This window comes from Pecten maximus, chromosome 18, assembly GCF_902652985.1.
Source record: "Pecten maximus chromosome 18, xPecMax1.1, whole genome shotgun sequence".
NCBI lineage: Eukaryota > Metazoa > Mollusca > Bivalvia > Pectinida > Pectinidae > Pecten > Pecten maximus.
Window position 1 is genome coordinate 3,502,101 of NC_047032.1, and position 25,103 is coordinate 3,527,203.

The 25,103-nt window shown below is 36.2% G+C and overlaps 1 protein-coding gene across 1 annotated transcript; it reads left to right on the forward strand.

The window, feature by feature from the left end:
• Positions 1–277: 277 nt before the first annotated feature.
• LOC117316416 (zinc metalloproteinase nas-15-like) lies at positions 278–24,526 on the forward strand. The gene is made up of 10 exons (XM_033870978.1): positions 278–351; positions 2,486–2,664; positions 10,160–10,195; positions 12,507–12,609; positions 17,795–17,906; positions 18,102–18,286; positions 18,896–19,028; positions 21,451–21,535; positions 22,673–22,876; positions 23,832–24,526. Exons 2-10 carry the CDS (start codon positions 2,494–2,496, stop codon positions 24,024–24,026), a joined length of 1,224 nt encoding a protein of 407 aa, XP_033726869.1. The 5' UTR covers positions 278–351; positions 2,486–2,493; the 3' UTR covers positions 24,027–24,526.
• The last annotated feature ends 577 nt before the right edge of the window (positions 24,527–25,103 follow it).

Genomic DNA, 25,103 nt, shown 5'->3' on the forward strand with positions numbered 1-25,103 from the left:
ATGTGTGCGTATGTGAGGTCTGTGTGTGTATATGAGGTCTGTGTGTATGTGAGGTATGTGTGTGTATGTGAGGTATGTGTGCGTATGTGAGGTCTGTGTGTGTATATGAGGTCTGTATGTGTATTTATAACTACTCTTTTCTATATTGTATTTAATTATATGTCATGTATATACTGTATATATTTATACTGATAAACCGTAAGGTTTAAGGAAATAAATGAATTGAATTGAAAATAGTCATGCTCAAAACCATAAATTATTTATTTATTTATATTGTAGGACATCAGTCGAGATGCCAAGAGACATGACGACAACTGGGATGGGGTAAAGGTTTTTTCCGTGATCGTCAAGGTAAACAGGTTTACATAATGCTCTTTATTTAATATCTAGAATTTATGATTTAACATTTGATGAAGATCATTTGAACCGTCTTCTCTTCTACACTATTACACATCCTTCCCCTACCATTACGAGTTTTACCTACACTGTACATAAAGATTCTATCGTGTTTTTTTCATGTTTCATAATCTGTTTGATGTACCGTTTTATTTAAATGATTTGGTTTCGGTTGATGAAATGTTCTTGTTTTTATTTAAAACCCCAAAAATACTTTATGTTTGTAAAAGATCAGATTATATATCGGGATTCTACAATTAAGAACCTTCCGAAACAACTATAAGGTCAGATACAGAAGATCAAAATTAAATCAAACTGCACCATACAGCTATATCGTCCTTCTAGAACTCGTCCGTGATATTAGGGACATCATACAGCTGTTTCGTCCTTCTAAAACTCGTCCGTGATATTAGGGACATCATACAGCTGTTTTGTCCTTCTAAAACTCGTCAGTGATGTTAGGGACATCATACAACTGTTACGTCCTTCTAGAACTCGTCAGTGATGTTAGGAACATCATACAGCTGTTTCGTCCTTCTAGGACTCGTCAGTGATGCTAGGGACATCATACAGCTGTTTCTTCCTTCTAGGACTCGTCAGTGATGTTAGGGACATCATACAACTGTTACGTCCTTCTAGGACTCGTCAGTGATGCTAGGGACATCATACAGCTGTTTCTTCCTTCTAGAACTCGTCAATGATGCTAGGGACATCATAATCTGTTTCGTCCTTTTATGACCCGTCCGTGATATTAGAGACATTACATTATACAGCTGTTTCGTCTTTCAAAGACTCGTCAGTGATGTTAGGGACATCATACAGATATTTCGTCTTTCAAGAACTATGAGGGGGGGGGGGGGGGGGGGGGAAGACCTTTTATCTTGATGGGAAGGAGCAAAGGACCAATAATCTTGATAAAGTCAATAATTTTCACTCTTGGATTATACAATTTTTTTTTGTATATAAGACATCGCAAATAAGATACATTCGAATGCTACAATACTATTTCCTGAAAATTGGGTCGGTGAAGACGACTTATAATTTATACGACATATTTCTCGTTAACTAAGTATAAATTATGGATAAAAGTATGGCCCAGATGTACTTAATCAGTCAACAATCATGCTTTGATATACGAATGTCACAGGTTCATACAAACATGTCAACAGGTGTGTGTATGTGTGTCTAGACTGTTGTACGGGTTATCTTAGAAGTCCCTTTAATTGTATTTATATGAACGTATCACATATACAGGTAGCTTATTTATGGGAAAGTAGGTCATAGACTAGGTAAGTTCGTCTGTACTAAAACATGGAATTGTATTTATAGGAAAGTAGGTCATGAACCAGGTAAGTTCGTCTGTTTTAGAACATATAATTGTATTTATAGAAAAGTAGGTCATAGACCAGGTAAGTTCATCTGTACTAGAACATATAATTGTATTGGTAGGAAAGTAGGTCATGAACCAGGTAAGTTCATCTGTACTAGAACATGGAATTGTATTTTTAGGAAATTAGGTCATGAACCAGGTAAGTTAAACTGTACTAGAACATATAATTGTATTGGCAGGAAAGTAGGTCATGAACCAGGTAAGTTCGTCTGTACTAGAACATAGAATTGCATTGGTAGGAAAGTAGGTCATGAACCATGTAAGTTAATCTGTACTAGAACATAGAATTGTATTGGCAGGAAAGTAGGTCATGAACCAGGTAAGTTCGTCTGTTCTAGAACATAGAATTGTATTTATAGGAAAGTAGGTCAGGAACCAGGTAAGTTCGTCTGTTTTAGAACATAGAATTGTATTTATAGAAAAGTAGGTCATGAACCAGGTAAGTTCGTCTGTTCTAGAACATAGAATTGTATTTATAGGAAAGTAGGTCATGAACCAGGTAAGTTCGTCTGTTTTAGAACATAAAATTGTATTTATAGAAAAGTAGGTCATAGACCAGGTAAGTTCGTCTGTACTAAAATATATAATTCTATTTATAGAAAAGTAGGTCATAGACCAGGTGGAGTTCATCTGTACTAGAATGAAGAATTGTATAGATAGTAAAGTAGTAGATTTTATGACTAAACATGTTTATTTCAGATATCAAAATGACGCCTCGGTTGTGGTTAACCCTCCTATTGCTATTCCTATACACACCTACCTTACACTCCGCCAATCACAGCCCATATACTAACCGGATACTTGACAGGATCGCAAACTTTATTGCAAGCAACGCATCTAACGAATCTAAAGCGAAACTGTTAGGAGTTATCATGAATGTAAGTATACATTACAATGGAACTTTTCAAATGCATTGTTATATAACTCAACGTATATATAATAACAATATTTACACTTGCGATGTCATTGTCAATAGATGAAGTTTATCAAGCACCAATTTTTTATAATTACGCACGGTGATTATGCTCGCGCATTGATATCGGGCGGCCTCATTACGCACTTGTCAAAGTATAACTGCGCAGTGGTAAATTATGAAATTATGAATATATGCAATAAGATCAAAGACATATATAATAATGATGAATTGTCTGTTTACAAAAATAAAAAAACAATGTGTTTGCTTAAATATTGTAAATCATGTTGATTGCACTGTTTTCCTTCCGAACTATTTTGTTTTACTGTCTTTCGTCAATGACACCACGGCTGCGCTATCTGGTATTTTCCGATTTATTTGGCTGTTCTATTAAGCTGACTGGTGTTCCAGCGATGTGTATAAAATGATTTTTTTTCATTGAAAAAGATGTCATAGTGATCAAGTGTAAATATAAGGATTGTTTATAATCATTATTATTTTATAATAATTTTTGAAGCTGCATCGAAATGTATTTACACTGGGGTAAGTATATGTTTAACTTGTTGTGCTTTCGCGCAACAAGCAATCCTTACATAAATATATATATATATACATGTAATATGTGGGCATACTGTGATTTGCCAAGTAATTGTTCTGTTTTAAGAGAGATAACTCTGTCGGTACTAAACAAAGGTCTATCTTACTTGCTTATGCGATTTGCATAATCGGAATCAGTCACGTGAACAATATGAATAATTACTAAGAAATCACGAGATTAATAACCTCCAGCCATAACATCTGTCATAGTTATGAAGTCATCTCAATCACTCAATGTTTTGTGTTCAATATTTGACAGCAATGATACCACTTATTAAAGTACTGAAACGTAGCTCCAAAACAAGAAATATCTTTAAAAAAGATAAACGGCATATTTTTAATACTGGTGGTTATAATGTAAAACTGCTGGTGAAATAAATTAACGATCTAATACGTTTCAGCACGGATAACAAAATTATATCAGTTTTAATAATTTTTATGATAATAAGACTGTATTTGAATCTGGAATATAATGTTATTGATGTGTCATTTGAATAGATACATCCACTTATTTAGCTTGCATTCAATCTTAACTTTGTTTCGTTTTTAACTGCATATCTGCATTTTGCATTGACCGCTACATTGACCAATCACATACTTCATCTTGACCAGTAACGCCACCTGTCGCGTCATATCCGGGGCCAAAAGAATATTATACGGCTTTGCCGAAAAAAAAATTTGTTAGTTCCTTAACCTCGCTCGATAACTATGATAGGTCAATATGGATTTGCAAGGCGGGTGTCTTCAATGAAGTTCAAAAAACTATCAATCTAACCGAACACATGGTCGTGTGTCCTTTTAAAATATGTCGATGTTTTGTCTTCCGTTTCTCAATTCTGAGTGGTGAGATTTTGCGTTGATGTTGTTCTATGATTTTTCGGCATTTCCGTATAATATTCTTTTGGCCCCGGATATGACGCGACAGGTGGCGTTACTGGTCAAGATGAAGTATGTGATTGGTCAATGTAGCGGAAAATGCAAAATGCAGATATGCAGTTAAAACGAAATAAAGTTAAGATTGCATTTAAGCTGAATAAGTGGATGTATCTTTTCAAATGAAACATTGATAAAATTATATTTCCGATTCAAATGCAGTCTTATTATCACCAAAAATGATTCAAACTAATCTAATTTTTTTTATCCTTCCTGAAACGCATTAGTTCGTTGATTTATTTCACCAGCAGATTTACCTTATAACCACCAACATTAAATCTATGTCTTGTTTATTCTGTAACCCTGTGTAATGAACCCCTGTGTAGTGAACCCCTGTGTAGTGAACCCCTGTGTAATAAACCCCTGTGTAATGAACCCCTGTGTAATAAACCCCTGTATAATGAACCCATGTTTAGTGAACCCCTGTATAATGAATCCCTGTGTTATGAACCCCTGTGTAGTGAACTACTGTGTAGTGAACCACTGTGTAATGAACCCCTGTGTAATGAACCCCTGTGTAATGAACCTCTGTGTAATTAACCCATGTTTAGTGAACCCCTGTATAATGAACCCCTGTGTAATGAACCCCTGTGTAATAAACCCCTGTGTAATGACCCACTGTGTAGTGAACCACTGTGTAGGGAACCCCTTTGTAATGAACCCCTGTGTAGTGAACCCCTGTGTAATGCAGCCGTGTATAATTAACCCCTGTGTAATGAACCCCTGTGTAGTGAACCCCTGTGTAATGAACCCCTGTGTAGTGAACCACTGTGTAGTGAACCACTGTGTAATGAACCCCTGTGTAGTGAACCCCTGTGTAATGAAGCCGTGTATAATTAACCCCTGTGTAATGAACCCCTGTGTAGTGAACCCCTGTGTAATGAACCCCTGTGTAATGAACCCCTGTGTAATAAACCCCTGTGTTATGACCCCCCCCCCCCCCTTTATAATGAACCCCTGTGTAGTGAACCCCTGTGTAATGAACCCCTGTGTAATAAACCCCTGTGTAGTGAACCCCTATGAAATGAACCCCTGTGTAATGAACCCCTGTGTAATAAACCCCTGTATAATGAACCCCTGTGTAGTGAACCCTTGTGTAATGAAGCCCTGTATAATGCACACCTGTGTAATAAACACCTGTGTAATGAGCCCCTGTGTAATGAACCCCTGTGTAGTGAACCCCTGTGTAATGAAGCCCTGTATAATGCACACCTGTGTAATGAGCCCCTGTGTAATGAGCCCCTGTGTAATGGACCCCTGTGTAGTGAACCCCTGTGTAATGAACCCCTGTGTAGTGAACCCCCGTGTAGTGAACCCCTGTGTAATGAACCCCTGTATGTGAACTCCTGTGTAATGAACCCCTGTGTAGTGAACCCCTGTGTAATGAACCCCTGTGTAGTGAACCCCTGTGTAATGAACCCCTGTATGTGAACCCCTGTATAATGAACCCCTGTGTAGTGAACTCCTGTGTTATGAACCCCTGTGTAGTGAACCCCTGTGTAGTGAACCCCCGTGTAGTGAACCCCTGTGTAGTGAACCCCTGTGTAGTGAACCCCTGTGTAATGAACCCCTGTATGTGAACTCCTGTGTAATAAACCCCTGTGTAATGAACTCCTGTGTAATGAACCCCTGTGTAATGAACCCCTGTGTAATGAACCTCTGTGTAATGAAACCCTGTGTAATGAACCCCTGTGTAGTGAACCCCTGTGTAATGAACCCCTGTGTAATAAACCCCTGTGTAATGAGCCCCTGTGCAATGAACCCCTGTGTAGTGAACTCCTGTGTAGTGAACTCCTGTGTAGTGAACCACTGTGTAGTGAACCCCTGTGTAATGAACCCCTGTGTAATGAACCACTGTATAGTGAACTCCTGTGTAATGAACCCCTGTGTAATGAACCCCTGTATAATGAACCCCTGTGTAGTGAACCCTGTGTAGTGAACCCCCGTGTAGTGAACCCCTGTGTAGTGAACCCCCGTGTAATGAACCCGTGTAGTGAACCTCTGTGTAGTGAACCCCTGTGTAGTGAACTCCTGTGTAATGAACCCCTGTGTAATAAACCCCTGTGTAATGACCCCCCCCCCCCCTTTGTAATGAACCCCTGTGTAGTGAACCCCTTTGTAATGAACCCCTGTGTAATAAACCCCTGTGTAGTGAACCCCTATGAAATGAACCCCTGTGTAATGAACCCCTGTGTAATAAACCCCTGTATAATGAACCCCTGTATAGTGAACCCTTGTGTAATGAAGCCCTGTATAATGCACACCTGTGTAATGAGCCCCTGTGTAATGAGCCCCTGTGTAATGGACCCCTGTGTAGTGAACCCCTGTGTAATGAACCCCTGTGTAGTGAACCCCCGTGTAGTGAACCCCTGTGTAATGAACCCCTGTATGTGAACTCCTGTGTAATGAACCCCTGTGTAGTGAACCCCTGTGTAATGAACCCCTGTGTAGTGAACCCCTGTGTAATGAACCCCTGTATGTGAACCCCTGTATAATGAACCCCTGTGTAGTGAACTCCTGTGTTATGAACCCCTGTGTAGTGAACCCCTGTGTAGTGAACCCCCGTGTAGTGAACCCCTGTGTAGTGAACCCCTGTGTAGTGAACCCCTGTGTAATGAACCCCTGTATGTGAACTCCTGTGTAATAAACCCCTGTGTAATGAACTCCTGTGTAATGAACCCCTGTGTAATGAACCCCTGTGTAATGAACCTCTGTGTAATGAAACCCTGTGTAATGAACCCCTGTGTAGTGAACCCCTGTGTAATGAACCCCTGTGTAATAAACCCCTGTGTAATGAGCCCCTGTGCAATGAACCCCTATGTAGTGAACTCCTGTGTAGTGAACTCCTGTGTAGTGAACCACTGTGTAGTGAACCCCTGTGTAATGAACCCCTGTGTAATGAACCACTGTATAGTGAACTCCTGTGTAATGAACCCCTGTGTAATGAACCCCTGTATAATGAACCCCTGTGTAGTGAACCCTGTGTAGTGAACCCCCGTGTAGTGAACCCCTGTGTAGTGAACCCCCGTGTAATGAACCCGTGTAGTGAGCCTCTGTGTAGTGAACCCCTGTGTAATGAACCCCTGTGTAATGAACCCTTGTGTAATAAACCCCTGTGTAATGACCCCCCCTTTGTAATGAACCCCTGTGTAGTGAACCCCTGTGTAATGAACCCCTGTGTAATAAACCCCTGTGTAGTGAACCCCTATGAAATGAACCCCTGTGTAATGAACCCCTGTGTAATAAACCCCTGTATAATGAACCCCTGTGTAGTGAACCCTTGTGTAATGAAGCCCTGTGTAATGAGCCCCTGTGTAATGAGCCCCTGTGTAATGAGCCCCTGTGTAATGGACCCCTGTGTAGTGAACCCCTATGTAATGAACCCCTGTGTAGTGAACCCCCGTGTAGTGAACCCCTGTGTAATGAACCCCTGTATGTGAACTCCTGTGTAATGGACCCCTGTGTAGTGAACCCCTGTTTAATGAACCCCTGTGTAGTGAACCCCTGTGTAGTGAACCCCTGTGTAATGAAACCCTGTGTAATGAACCCCTGTGTAATGAACTCCTGTGTAATGAACCCCTGTGTAGTGAACCCCTGTGTAATGAAACCATATGTAGTGAACTCCTGTGTAATGAACCCCTGTGTAATGAACCACTGTGTAATAGACCCCTATGTAGTGAACCCCTGTGTAATGAACCCCCGTATAATGAACCCATGTGTAGTGAACTCCTGTGTAATTAACCCCTGTGTAATGAAACCCTGTGTAATGGACCCCTGTGTAGTGAACCCCTGTGTAATGAACCCCTGTTTAATGAACTCCTGTGTAATAAACCCCTGTGTAATGACCCCCCCCCCCCCTTTGTAATGAACCCCTGTGTAGTGAACCCCTGTGTAATAAACCCCTGTGTAGTGAACCCCTATGAAATGAACCCCTGTGTAATGAACCCCTGTGTAATAAACCCCTGTATAATGAACCCCTGTGTAGTGAACCCCTGTGTAATGAAGCCCTGTATAATGCACACCTGTGTAATGAGCCCCTGTGTAATGAACCCCTGTGTAATGAACCCCTGTGTAATGAACCCCTGTGTAATAGACCCCTGTGTAGTGAACCCCTGTGTAATGAACCCCTGTATAATGAACCCCTGTGTAGTGAACTCCTGTGTAATGAACCCCTGTGTAATGAAACCCTGTGTAATGGACCCCTGTGTAGTGAACCCCTGTGTAATGAACCCTGTTTAATGAACTCCTGTGTAGTAAACCCCTGTGTAATGACCCCCCCCCCCCCTTTGTAATGAACCCCTGTGTAGTGTACCCCTGTGTAATAAACCCCTGTGTAGTGAACCCCTATGAAATGAACCCCTGTGTAATGAACCCCTGTGTAATAAACCCCTGTATAATGAACCCCTGTGTAGTGAACCCCTGTGTAATGAAGCCCTGTATAATGCACACCTGTGTAATGAACCCCTGTGTAATGAACCCCTGTGTAGTGAACCCCCGTGTAGTGAACCCCTGTGTAATGAACCCCTGTGTAATAAACCCCTGTGTAGTGAACCCCTATGAAATGAACCCCTGTGTAATGAACCCCTGTGTAATAAACCCCTGTATAATGAACCCCGGTGTAGTGAACCCCTGTGTAATGAAGCCCTGTATAATGCACACCTGTGTAATGCACACATGTGTAATGAGCCCCTGTGTAATGAACCCCTGTGTAGTGAACTCCTGTGTAGTGAACTCCTGTGTAGTGAACTCCTGTGTAATAAACTCCTGTGTAGTGAACTCCTGTGTAATGAACTCCTGTGTAGTGAACTCCTGTGTAATAAACCCATGTGTAGTGAACCCCTGTGTAATAAACCCCTGTGTAGTGAACCCCTGTGTAGTGAACCCCTGTGTAGTGAACCCCTGTGTAGTGAACTCCTGTGTAATGAACCCCTGTGTAGTGAACCCCTGTGTAATGAGCCCCTGTGTAATGAACTCCTGTGTAGTGAACCCCTGTGTAATGAACCCCTGTGTAGTGAACTCCTGTGTAATGAACCCCTGTGTAGTGAACCCCTGTGTAATGAGCCCCTGTGTTTTGAACCCCTGTGTAGTGAACTCCTGTGTAGTGAACCCCTGTGTAATGAACCCCTGTGTAGTGAACTCCTGTGTTATGAACCCCTGTGTAGTGAACTCCTGTGTAATGAACCCCTGTGTAACGAACCCCTGTGTAATGAACCCCTGTGTAGTGAACTCCTGTGTAGTGAACTCCTGTGTAGTGAACCCCTGTGTAGTGAACTCCTGTGTAATGAACCCCTGTGTAATGAACCCCTGTGTAATGAACCCCTGTGTAGTAAACCCCTGTGTAGTGAACCCCTGTGTAGTGAACCCCTGTGTAATGAACCCCTGTGTAGTGAACCCCTGTGTAGTGAACTCCTGTGTAATGAACCCCTGTGTAGTGAACCCCTGTGTAATGAGCCCCTGTGTAGTGAACCACTGTGTAATGAACTCCTGTGTAGTGAACCCCTGTGTAGTGAACCCCTGTGTAGTGAATCCCTGTGTAATGAACCCCTGTGTAATGAACCCCTATGTAGTGAACCCGTGTAGTGAACCCCTGTGTAATGAACCCCTGTGTAGTGAACCCCTGTGTAGTGAACCCCTGTGTAATGAACCCCTCTGTAGTGAACCCCTGTGTAGTGAACCCCTGTTTAATGAACCCCTGTGTAATGAACCCCTGTGTAGTGAACCCCTGTGTAGTGAACCCCTGTGTAATGAACCCCTGTATAATGAACCCCTGTGTAGTGAACTCCGGTGTAGTTTTTTTTTCTTCGGCGGCTTTTTTTATATCGGACTGTTTACTCAGCTTCTTTGTATAATGTTTACATCTGGAAGTTTATGTTTTGTCAGAATTTCATGAATTATCAAGATGTCGAATGAATTGTTTTACTTTTTTGTAGGTTACTGAAACGAATCCTCACTCCACAACAGCTCTTGTAAGTACATATATGAAATGAAAACGGGTAAAGTTAAAATTCGTTATGCGGTTTGTCTAATGCCATGTTTTCTAAAATACAGGAAAAAATACACAGTGATCAGGTAAAAGTTCAGGCGGGATGTCATATGTCTTTAGTTCAATCGCCGACATGTCTCGTTTAAATCTAAATATCAGGCTATCAACATGAAAAACAGAGAATCGAAAACGGACTAACCAACTATTTAAAAAGTTTTTCAAGCTCTTCAAACTACACTTCATATCTCGAAACACTTAATTCCTAGGATTATCAGACATCCGTCACTTACTTCGAATTCGTGATGTTTACAGTATTATAAATCATGGAATCTCCGAATAAACGATGACTGGTTAGAAACTTGGAAACTGAATTGTTCAGAAAATTAAAATTTTATCTCTCGTGTCTATCATTGAGTGCATGAAGAATAAAGTTAGAGATTAATGACTCGATTTCAGACCCAAAGTATGTTGAAAAGTGAAAATAAAGAAGCAAGCTCTTCCTTAAATTCGGATCCGGATAGAAATAAACGCCCAGGAGCAAGAAAATACTTTCTACAGTATATTGAAAGTAAACTTAAACCAGCACAAATTTAATTGATCATTACCGCCATTCGCCATTCGCTATTTCTGGAAAAGAATTTGCTCAAAATAAGATGCCAGTCTAAATTTGGTATTGATGGTGGGTAACGTGTGAAAAGTTAAACATTGTTTTTAATATTTATGTTTGACCAAGAAACTTCATGATCAGCATTCTACAATTCTGGAGGATATCCGAAACCCGACTTTAAAAGCATATGATGTTTGGTGAAAAAGTATGATTTTTTCCTTGAATATTAATTACTTAATAAAATTAAACAAAAATTGAATGTTGAAAATAGGTAGGTAATTATTATATTTTATGATAAAATTGAGTTGGCAGAAAATGATATATGCTTATTTACGATTGTGATGGTGAACACAGAACAATATTAGTTATTTTTAGAATTAATTTATCCCATAACTCCGCCCGGTTAACAACTGATATGTCATGTAATAAACTTCGTCCCAGTTTGATATTGTTTTTCGATTACACACCATGGTGTGTAACCACTTTCGAAGACTCTGATTGGTCGCTTCTGACCTCCAATCAATCTGATTGGCTAACCTCTGGCATTTGACCCACGGATTTGTGGGCGTCAATCGAAAACATCAACATGGCCATTCTGGATTTGCCGGAGGTCAACATTATTTTGTCATCACTTAATGAGAGGGGTGTCGTCACGGACAGATAGGATAATCAGGGGTTAAGTCGTCTGAAATAGAATTTGATGATGGTAAAATACGGAAGTGAGAGATCTCATTGATCATAACATTTATAATTAGTGTAGGTATTAACCAAAATTATATATTGTAATGTTGATAATTATGCAAATGTATAAGTCAGTATATTATATATTGTAATGTTAATAATTATACAATATGTATAAGTCAGTATATTATATATTGTAATGTTGATAATTATGCAATATGTATAAGTCAGTATACTATATATTGTAATTTTGTTATTTATACAATATGTATAAGTCAGTATAAACTATATATTGTAATGTTGATAATTATACAATATGTACAAGTCAGTATATCATATATCATAATGTTGATAATTGTACAATATGTACAAGTCAGTATATCATATATCATAATGTTGATAAATATATAATATGTACAAGTCAGTATATTATATATTGTAATGTTGATAATTATATAATATGTACAAGTCAGTATATTATATATTGTAATGTTGATAATTATATAATATGTATAAGTCAGTATATTATATATTGTAATGTTGATAATTATACAATATGTATAAGTCAGTATATTATATATTGTAATGTTGATAATTATATAATATGTATAAGTCAGTATAAACTATATTTTGTAATGTTGATAATTATATAATATGTACAAGTCAGTATATTATATATTGTAATGTTGATAATTATATAATATGTATAAGTCAGTATAAACTATATATTGTAATGTTGATAATTATATAATATGTACAAGTCAGTATATTATACATATGTATATTGTAATGTTGATAATTGTACAATATGTATATGTCAGTATATTATATATTGTAATGTTGATAATTATACAATATGTATAAGTCAGTATATTATATATTGTAATGTTGATAATTGTACAATATGTACAAGTCAGTATATTATATATTGTAATGTTGATAATTGTACAATATGTACAAGTCAGTATATTATATATTGTAATGTTTATAATTATATAATTCACAGAAGACTATCACTGCCCCAACTGAGGTGGTAAAGGATCTGACGACTAAAGCCACCAACGAAAACTTAATAGAACCGATAGATCAACTGTTAATGAATGCTGCTGGTACGTATGGTGATAAACTACAATGTATGGAAAACAGTGTATCTTTATATCATACACTGTGTGGAATACAGTGTATCTTTATATCATAAATTGTGTGGAATGCAGTGTATCTTTATATCATCAATTGTGTGGAATACAGTGTATCTTTACCATATCTTGTGTGGAATACAGTGTATCTTTATCGTAAATTGTGTGGAATACAGTGTATCTTTATATAATACATTGTGTGGAATACAGTGTATCTTTATCATATATGACATTGTGTGGAATACAGTGTATCTCTATCATAAATTGTGTGGACTACAGTTTATCTTTATCATACATTTTGTTTAATACATTGTATATTTATCATACACTGTGTGGAATACATTGTATCCTTATCATACATTGTGTGGAATACAGTGTATCTTTATCATACATTTTTTTGAATACAGTGTATCTTTATCATACATTGTATAGAATACAGTGTATCTTTATCATACACTGTGTGGACTACAGTGTATCATTATCATACATTGTATAGAATACAGTGTATCTTTATCATCATGTGTGTGGAATACAGTGTATCTTTATCATACATTTTGTTGAATACAGTGTATCTTTATCATACATTGTATAGAATACAGTGTATCTTTTTCATACACTGTGTGGACTACAGTGTATCATTATCATACACTGTGTGGAATACACTGTATCTTTATCATACACTTTGTGGAATACAGTGTATCATTATCATACATTGTGTAGAATACAGTGTATCTTTATCATACATTGTAAGTGGAATACAGTGTATCTTTATCATATATTGTGTAGAATACAGTGTATCTTTATCATACACTGTGTATAATACAGTGTATCATTATCATACATTGTGTGTAGAATACACTGTATCTTTATCATACACTGTGTGGAATACAATGTATCTTTACCATATCATACATTGTGTGGAATACAGTGTATCATTATCATACATTGTATAGAATACAGTGTATCTTTATCATACATTGTGTGGACTACAGTGTATCATTATCATACATTGTATAGAATACAGTGTATCTTTATCATACATTGTGTGGACTACAGTGTATCGTTATCATACATTGTATAGAATACAGTGTATCTTTATCATACACTGTGTGGACTACAGTGTATCATTATCATACATTTTGTTGAATACATTGTATCTTAATCATTAATCGTGTAGGATACAGTGTATCATTATCATACATTGTGTGGAATACAATGTATCTTTATCATACATTGTATAGAATACAGTGTATCTTTTTCATACACTGTGTGGACTACAGTGTATCTTTATCATACACTGTGTGGACTACAGTGTATCTTTATCATACATTGTGTAGAATACAGTGTATCATTATCATACATTGTATAGAATACAGTGTATCTTTATCATAAATTGTGTGGAATACACTGTATCTTTATCATACATTGTGTGTAGAATACAGTGTATCTTTATCATACATTGTATAGAATACAGTGTATCTTTATCATCAATTGTGTGGAATACAGTGTATTTTTATCATACATTTTGTTGAATACAGTGTATCTTTATCATACATTGTATAGAATACAGTGTATCTTTTTCATACACTGTGTGGACTACAGTGTATCATTATCATACACTGTGTGGAATACACTGTATCTTTATCATACATTTTGTGGAATACAGTGTATCATTATCATACATTGTGTAGAATACAGTGTATCTTTATCATACATTGTAAGTGGAATACAGTGTATCTTTATCATACATTGTATAGAATACATTGTATCTTTATCATACATTTTGTGGAATACAGTGTATCATTATCATACATTGTGTGTAGAATACACTGTATCTTTATCATACACTGTGTGGAATACAATGTATCTTTACCATATCATACATTGTGTGGAATACAGTGTATCATTATCATACATTGTATAGAATACAGTGTATCTTTATCATAAATTATGTAGACTACAGTGTATCATTATCATACATTGTATAGAATACAGTGTATCATTATCATACATTGTGGAATACAGTGTATCATTATAATACATTGTGTTGAATACAGTGTATATTTATCATAAATTGTGTGGACTACAGTGTATCATTATAATACATTGTGTTGAATACAGTGTATATTTATCATACATTGTGGAATACAGTGTATCATTATCATACATTGTGTGGACTACAGTGTATCATTATCATACATTGTATAGAATACAGTGTATCTTTATCATACACTGTGTGGACTACAGTGTATCATTATCATACATTGTATAGAATACAGTGTATCTTTATCATACACTGTGTGGACTACAGTGTATCATTATAATACATTGTGTTGAATACAGTGTATATTTATCATACATTGTGGAATACAGTGTATCATTATCATACATTGTGGAATACATTGTATAGAATACAGTGTATCTTTATCATATATTGTGTAGAATACACTGCATCTTTATCATACATTGTGTGTAGAATACAGTGTATCTTTATCATACGCTTTGTAGACTACAGTGTATCATTATCATACATTGTATAGAATACAGTGTATCTTTATCATCAATTGTGGAATACAGTGTATCTTTATCATGCATTGTGTGGAATACAGTGTATCTTTATCATATATTGTGTAGAATACAGTGTATCTTTATCATACACTGTGTGGACTACAGTGTATCATTATCATACATTGTATAGAATACAGTGTTTCTTTATCATACATTGTGTGGACTACAGTTTATCATTATCATACATTGTATATAATACAGTGTCTTGATCATAAATTGTGTGGACTACAGTGTGTTATTATCATAGATTGTATAGAATACAGTGTATCTTTATCATACATTGTATAGAATACAGTGTATCTTTACCATACATTATGTAGAATACACTGTATCTTTATCATACATTGTATAGAATACAGTGTATCTTTATCATACACTGTGTGGACTACAGTGTATCTTTATCATACATTTTGTAGACTACAGTGTATCATTATCATACATTGTGTTGAATACACTGTATCTTTATCATACATTGTGGAATACAGTGTATCATTATCATACACTGTGTGGAATACAGTGTATCTTCATCATACATTGTGGAATACAGTGTATCATTATCATACATTGTGTAGAATACAGTGTATCTTTATCATACATTGTGGAATACAGTGTATTATTATCATACATTGTATAGAATACCGTGTATCTTTATCATATATTGTGTAGAATACACTGCATCTTTATCATACATTGTGTGTAGAATACAGTGTATCTTTATCATACACTGTGTGGACTACAGTGTATCATTATCATACATTGTATAGAATACAGTGTATCTTTATCATATATGGTGTAGAATACAGTGTATCTTTATCATACATTGTGTGTAGAATACAGTGTATCTTTATCATACACTTTGTAGACTACAGTGTATCATTATCATACATTGTATAGAATACAGTGTATCATTATCATACATTGTATAGAATACAGTGTATCTTTATCATATATTGTGTGTAGAATACAGTGTATCTTTATCATATATGGTGTAGAATACACTGTATCTTTATCATACATTGTGTGTAGAATACAGTGCATCTTTATCATACACTGTGTGGACTACAGTGTATCATTATCATAGATTGTATATAATACAGTGTATCTTGATCATAAATTGTGTGGACTACAGTGTATTATTATCATAGATTTTATAGAATACAGTGTATCTTTATCATACATTATGTAGAATACAGTGTATCTTTATCATACATTGTATAGAATACAGTGTATCTTTATCATACATTATGTAGAATACACTGTATCTTTATCATACATTGTATAGAATAGTGTATCTTTATCATACATTATGTAGAATACGCTGTATCTTTATCATACACTGTGTAGAATACAGTGTATCTTTATCATACATTGTGTAGAATACAGTGTATCTTTATCATATATGGTGTAGAATACAGTGTATCATTATCATACATTTTGTCGAATACAGTGTATCATTATCATATATTGTGTGGAATACAATGTATCTTTATCATATTATCCAGTGTGTATAGTACAGTTTATCTTTATCATTAATCGTGTAGAATACAGTGTATCTTTATCATATATTGTGTGGAATACGGTGTATCTTTATATCATACATTGTCGGGAATACAGTGTATCTTTATATCACACATTGTGTGGACTACAGTGTATCTTTACCATATATTGTGTGGAATACAGTGTATCTTTATCATAAATTGTGTAGAATACATTGTATCTTTATCATACATTGTGTGGACTACAGTTCTCTTTATCATACATTTTGTGGTATACAGTGTATCTTTATCATATCATACATTGTTGTATATTGTTGTCATATTAAAATTTGCATTAAAAAATCAATGAAACTTTTTTTGAAATTAACATTTATTGATCAGAATCTTTCGATATACAAACTAAAACCAAACTAAATCCGACTTTCGATATAAACTATGATATATATTCTAAATATAAAAGAAGAGATGTCCAATAAATATGTTTGGGAGTGAAATATATTTCAATTTCATCAAACATTGCGTCTTTAAACATGGTATGATACAGCATTTGAACAAAGCAAAACGCATAATACCAACCCCATCACAATGATAATATTTGATATCACAACAGCAAAGCACATTTTTAGGCATTTTGTCAAACACAATAAATGACAATTATAACAAGCCCTAAAAAACTGCTGCATATCTCGATGTGGTCTTACAGTGTAGACCATCTCTTCGTAACTGACCCAGTCACACGTTCATCTTTAACTGTATGGCATATTTCAAAGGCTTCAAATTGACATTAATGAGTACACCGAGCTAAAATATCTTAACCACAGATTTAGATCACTATTGATTTTGCATATATTAGCTCAAAACCGGAAGTAAATGGGTAAAACTAAAATTCGTTTAACTTAAAATTCTTCCGGACATTGCTGATTTGATATGACGGTATAAAACTATTTATTTTTAACTGATATATAATATGCATTGTATATTGTTTAGTTCACTTTATATATTTCGTATTAACTGTTCAAAAACACAAATCGTATATACAGAAACATCAGTTCACAGAGATTAATAACCTTTGATTTTTATTATATTTATTACAGAGCCCGGAACAGCATTTAACGAGCCAGAGTTACTTCGGGACACAGACGTTGTGAAATTTGATGGAGATATTCTGATGCAGATAGAACAATTTTCCAAGATGCAGAGAAATGTGTAAATATTATCAATTTTTATAACAATTATGTATAAAATGTTATTCGTGATATGTAATAAGATACACTATTTTGTAGCCAGCACGCAGTTACATGTATATTCAGTAAGGTGAAGGTCATATTGGTGAGGATTTTGATAGTGTAAAACATATTAACAAATTTTCTTGCTAAATGGTATAACCATTTTTCATTGAAGGACTCTGGATTTATTTGAAGAAGCATTACAGAAGAATTTGGGACAGCGACAAAATAACCTGACGTTGTTAGGTTGGATAAAATCTCTGATGCCATTGTCTCGTAAGAAACGCGCAGCGAGGCGTGACATGCGCCGGCTTTGGAAGGATGGCATTGTTCCAATAAGGATTGACAGCGATGACTTCCGTAAGTAAAGATGGCGACCGATATGAGGTTTATACTCAAAGAACAGACTGTGATCAGAACAGTGTTAACATCTTAATCGTGCATTCTAGTAAAAATATCTCATTGCATGACGTTAATTACTTGAGCATGGTACCAGTTTAAAAAATATATCACGTAAAACATTTCCACTCAGAAATTGGCGCGTCATCATTTTATGTGGCGAACCGCGTCGAGAGCAAAACACGTCATCAATCTTTGCATACAAAATGACTATCAAGGACAGAAAATATGTCTAATATTCTTTGATGCGTAAGAAACTTGTTATTGACGCCTTGTCATGAAACAGAATAATTTTTTTAAACTTATCATAATATTCGCAGTTCATATCAAATTCATCTCTTTTTTTTTAGGTTTATACCACCGTCAAACTCAAAATAAGATCATAAAATCATTAAGAATAAACTATCTTTTTCAAGTATAGTTTCAAAGTTTTATACTTTCCCATAATATAAATTAAGACTGCTGTGCAATTTTGAATATTTGATGTTGTGGTATATTTTTACTGTAAAAATGTTTGTTACAGACTGCTGAAGATGAAATACATTTTTTTTTTATTATATTTATGTCCAGGAAGAAAGCAGAGGAGAAGAATAGCAAAATCCATGAACAGGATTTCAGAGAACACGTGCATCTGCTTCGATATAATTTCCAAGGCGGAAGCGATGGCACATAAGCCGCATATAAGGATAATCAACGGAAATGGGTAAGTCAGGGGTTAGGGGTCACGGAGTAATTACTAGTAACAAGGGGTTAGGGGTCACGGAGTAATTACTAGTAACAAGGGGTTAGGGATCACGGAGTAATTACTAGTAACAAGGGGTTAGGGGTCACGGAGTAATTACTAGTAACAAGGGGTTAGGGGTCACGGAGTAATTACTAGTAACAAGGGGTTAGGCGTCACGAAGTAATTACTAGTAACAAGGGGTTAGGGGTCACGGAGTAATTACTAGTAACAAGGGGTTAGGGGTCACGGAGTAATTACTAGTAACAAGGGGTTAGGGGTCACGAAGTAATTATTTGTTACAATAGGTTAGGGGTCGCGAAGTAATTACTTGTTACAAAGGTTAGGGGTCGCGAAGTTATAAATAGTAACAAGGAGTTAGGGGTCACGGAGTTATGAATATTATCAATGGGTTATGGGTCACAGATTTACATACGGAAACAAGGGTTTGGAGGTTACAGAGTTATAAATAGTAAAAAGGGGCTGGGGTCATGGAGTTATAAATAGCAACAAGGGTTTAGGTGTCACGGAGTTATGAATAGTAACAAGGGGCTAGGGTCATGCATTTATGAATAGTAACAAGGGGCTGGGGTCACGGAGTTATAAATAGTAACAAAGGGCTAGGGTCATGCATTTGTGAATAGTAACAAGGAGCTGGAGTCACGGAGTTATACAGAGTAACAAGGGCTTAGAGGTCACGGAGTTATAAAAGTAACCAGAGGCTGGGGTCACGGAGTTATAAATAGTAACAAGGGGCTGGGGTCACGGAGTTATAAATAGAAACAAGGGCTTAGAGGTCACGGAGTTATAAATAGTAACAATGGGATAGATAACACACTTAAATCATCACCAGAAGTAAGGAGTCAGGTTAGGGTTACAGTTAAGGCCATGGATTGTTTAGTATATGTTTTTCCATAGAAACAAAATAAATTTATGTTATTAATTTAATTAGATAAAATATAAAAAGAAATTAGGAATAAGAAAGTGAGAACCTATAGAGACAAACGCCAATTGAGCTGTGATATCTGCAACAATACTAATTTGTAATCTAATCTTTTAAACATTCGAGATATGCAATAAAACGCACATCTATGACTGTATCAATGTTATGCTTGTCCCGCCCAACACTTCAAACAAATTCAAAGAATAAATTGTAAAGTACACTATGTTAAGTATGAAGGTGTATAGAAAATTCATATGGGTTGTATTAATTAGATGGCAATATCTTAATTGCAAATATTTAAAAAGCAAAAATTTTAAAAACATAGTACGCCATTCATTATCAACCTACGTCCTCATCTATATACACGTCACACAATAATAACTCACACGTGTGTTGTATTTATAGATAGACACGTCACACAATAATAACTCACACGTGTGTTGTATTTATATACACGTCACACAATAATAACTCACACGTGTGTTGTATTTATATACACGTCACACAATAATGGCTCACACGTGTGTTGTATTTATAGATATACACGTCACACAATAATAACTCACACGTGTGTTGTATTTATAGATATACACGTCACACAAGAATAACTCACACGTGTGTTGTATTTATAGATAGACACGTCACACAATAATAACTCACACGTGTGTTGTATTTATAGATAGACACGTCACACAATAATAACTCACAGGTGTGTTGTATTTATAGATATACACGTCACACAATAATAACTCACACGTGTATTGTATTTATAGATAGACACGTCACACAATAATAACTCACAGGTGTGTTGTATTTATAGAGATACACGTCACACAATAATAACTCACACGTGTGTTGTATTTATATACACGTCACACAATAATAGCTCACACGTGTGTTGTATTTATAGATAGACACGTCACACAATAATAACTCACACGTGTGTTGTATCTATAGATAGACACGTCACACAGTAATAACTTACACGTGTGTTGTATTTATAGATATACACGTCACACAATAATAACTCACACGTGTGTTATATTTATATACACGTCACACAATAATGGCTCACACGTGTGTTGTATTTATAGATATACACGTCACACAATAATAGCTCACACGTGTGTTGTATTTATAGATAGACACGTCACACAATAATAACTCACACGTGTGTTGTATTTATAGATAGACACGTCACACAGTAATAACTTACACGTGTGTTGTATTTATAGATATACACGTCACACAATAATAACTCACACGTGTGTTATATTTATAGACACGTCACACAATAATAACTCACACGTGTGTTGTATTTATAGATAGACACGTCACACAATAATAACTCACACGTGTGTTGTATTTATAGATAGACACGTCACACAATAATGACTCATACGTGTGTTGTATTTATAGATAGACACGTCACACAATAATGACTCATACGTGTATTTATAGATGCCGATCGTACGTGGGTTATTCCGTACGATGGAATAATGGCTACCTAGCTCAGGATCTCACGCTTGGCCAGAAATGCAGAAAAGTGAGTATCATTAATCAGAATTAGCATACTTCTACTACATGAAGATTTCATTGTTCTTTCCCGTATTCCCATACACCCCCCTATATTGAATCATGCTCTCTTTTCTCGTCAACGCGACGACGTGATGTTTGATTACAGAGTACAATATTGTATATTTTTGTATATATTTGTATATCAGGGATGCTATTATAGTAATATAACAATCATGAATCATATTAGGATGACGTCATACCGGTTATCAACATGTCTTATTCTGTAAGTGACACCGCATTGTCGGAATACACCTACCATATATATTGAAACTTTTGGGAAAGGGCGTTGATAAGTTGCAAAACCTTGTGTCCAATCCCTTTGTACGCTTTGACAATAAATCATGTTTGAAGCAAACCATATATATTTTTGCCGCACGTGCGTCAAATCGACTGACTTACGTCCAAGTTGAATAACATTCAAAAGAAGAATATATTTGGTACATTGCTTATGTTTTTTGACTGTTGCATGATAAATAGAATACAAAAAAATATAAGCTGTATTTTTGGCTCGGGAGAGAAAGACAAAAGTTGCTCGCAAAGGCTCTCCACTTTTGTCTTTCTTTACCCTCGCTAAAACACAGCTTATCTCCTCAGACACTGATTATGTATTCTTTATGTATCCTTATAACTTCCATATAATTCGTATTAACATACATTTATAAGATTGACACGAACTCAAACTTTGATGAGTTCTTTGATGGACACTGTGTCCAATTTGTAACAACCTACATCGATTCCGTCATGACTTATTTGTGTCGAACTTGTTACAAACCTTTCCATAATACAAGCGAAATATAGGATAGTGTTGTTTGAATTTGGACCTGAAAGAGATCTGTGTAAACTGTACTAATCTTCAATTGCAACATTCTTGTAGATCTTGGTTTAAAAAAAAGGACATGTCATTTGTTTTTACTAAAATTGTGTTTTTCTTATGCAATTAAGACGCCATTAAGCAATGACTGTTATACAGGATTGATGACCCGGATGTAGCGTCTGCTACAATGTAGTATTATTACCCGGATGTAGAGTCTGTTACATGTAGTATTATAAATCAGTCTGCATCCTCCTCAAAACAAACGTATATAATTAACATTTGATGTTGTAGACACGAATTACTACCCATGAACTGTTGCACGCGCTGGGTTTATTCCACGAACAATCCAGACCAGACCGAGATGGATTTGTCGACATTCAGATCCAAAATATCATCCCCAGAAACCGAGGCAACTTTAATCGCTTTAGCAATTCAATTATAAACTCAAGAGGCATTCCGTATGACTTTACCAGCATAATGCACTATAGCAACCGGGTAAGTACGGTAAGATCGAGAATTTGTGATGTAATCATACTGATCTATAAGATTCTATCCCAAATTATACTATGATTTCCATGCCATGGCCAGCTGTCAGTCTAGGTTAAAAGTCTAATAAATGTTTTACATACGCTTATACACCAAACGACTGTGTTCTTGTCAAGAGCGTAGCAGCCATTTAAACACATCAACTCTTGCTTGCACATACTTTTCCTAAATAGGTGTACTTAACTCAAAGAACATTTGACGGTTATTCTCAATTCTTTTAAACTTTTGCATCAACTCTTGCTTGCTTGCACATAATTTTCCTAGATAGGTGTACTTAAGTCAAGACATTAGATACTGTAAAAGTGGAAATGTTCGCGGCGTGGAAATTTTCGCTTATTTCGCGACCGTTAAATCTCCGCGAAATTATCCATACGCGAACATAATAACACGTTGAAATATTGACACGCGAATATTTTACGTAAATGTATTAACATTGACTTATCAAGATAAATCTGATGTATCTGTTATTTGCATCGCCAAAACACGACTAATGGCACCATTTGAGGTTCGAATATCATTTTTTCTGATCCCCCTAGAACCTCCTAGAACGACTTCTTTCGCTTGGTCCTATGGCCAGTGTTTACACATCAAACATGGTCCATCTCCAATCCTGTTGTAGATATCATTGTTATATACTATAAACGTATAATTAATTTTCCATTGTTTGTACGCAGAAAATTGACGTTGCGTATTGATTTGAGAAAAATAATCCCATATAAAACCAGTAAAATTGTACATAAAACATGTTTTGAATTAGAAAATTATTTTCAAAAATTGATTATAAGCGTTAATGTCAATTTTTACGCGGATTTATACAGTTTGCAAAAACAAATTCATACCCCGATGAAACTAAAAAAATGACAACAATGCTTAAATATTTATCTTGATTATGTTCTACTTTCAGGCGTTCAGCTTGAATGGCGGCTACACAATCGTCCCTAAAGGTTCAAGCAACAGAGCCAAATACCTCAATAAGATAGGGAGGTCACGCTCCATGAGTCGGGGCGACAAACTGGCAATCAACTTTATGTACAAGTGCCCGAGGAGACCTCCGAAAACTACTCCAAAGTGTCCACATTATCCTTATGTGTTTAGATAATGAGACTTAATGTATATCTTTCTCCGAGATCTTCTAAAGCTCCTCAAAATGTCGCCACTAACCTATGTGTGTCTCCCATTAGATTAAATATGACTCCCCTCCCCGCGAGATCTTCTAAAGCTACTCCAAAATGTCCTCTCTACCCCTATTTGTCTTCCATTAAACTTAATTTAGCCCCCTCCCCGCGAGATCTTCTAAAGCTACTCCAAACTGTCCTCTCTTCCCCTATGTGCTTCCATTAAACTTAATTTAACCCCCTCACCTCGAGATCTTCTAAAGCTACTCCAAACTGTCCTCTCTACCCCTATGTGTCTACTCTTAAGTCCAGATAATGATTAACTCTCCGCCATACCTCCTTTGGTTTCCACCAAAGGTCTTCTCTAACCCCGATCAAATATGTCAACCCTTTATTTTTTCTTCTTGTCTTCATTCCTGTGTTTCGCTCATTAAGCATCATGATCTTGTGCAACAAAATAAAAGATTAAACGTTGTTTTGTTGATTCGCTGTAGTTGTGTTTTTAATCAATAACTCGTCAAATGAATTTGATGTGTAGATGATAGTTCCCCTATGGGCTTGTTTTGCTGTGTAGTCTGGGATCTGTGATTACCACTCAATCAAAACAGAAGAAAATGTGACAATTAAAACAACCAACCACCGTGAGTCACACAATAACTACCTACCATTATATGACCCGACTTTTGGCCTTTAGTTGAGCGTTCGCCGCTGTGAGGAAGGCTTTGGGTTCTGTCCCCTAGCCGAGACTACCAGAGTCTTTAAAAATGGTAGTTGCTACTCCTGCTTAGCGCTCAGCATATTAAGGAGTGGGACGACTGGTTCGCCCGTTGTCAGTATAATGTGACCGGGTGGGATTTGCTGCTGGGTGTCTTCGGCAGTATGCTTCAGTGAGGTAGCATTATAGATCGGCAAAATTTCTGGCCTATCACAAGGAGACTTAACACGAACAAACCACAGCCTTCCGAAGCACACATACGCACTCACCACACGCATGCATGTCGCACGCACGGGAGGCCGTCCTTAAATGATCTTGGCTGTTAAAGGACGTTAAACAAAATAAA

Coding starts and splice junctions, on each gene's coding strand:
- LOC117316416 (XM_033870978.1), top strand. CDS start 2,494: ATGACGCCTCGGTTGTGGTTAACCCTCCTATTGCTATTCCTATACACA. Junction 12,610..17,794: donor ACTGTTAATGAATGCTGCTG/GTACGTATGGTG, acceptor TATTTATTACAG/AGCCCGGAACAGCATTTAAC. Junction 21,536..22,672: donor TTGGCCAGAAATGCAGAAAA/GTGAGTATCATT, acceptor TTGATGTTGTAG/ACACGAATTACTACCCATGA.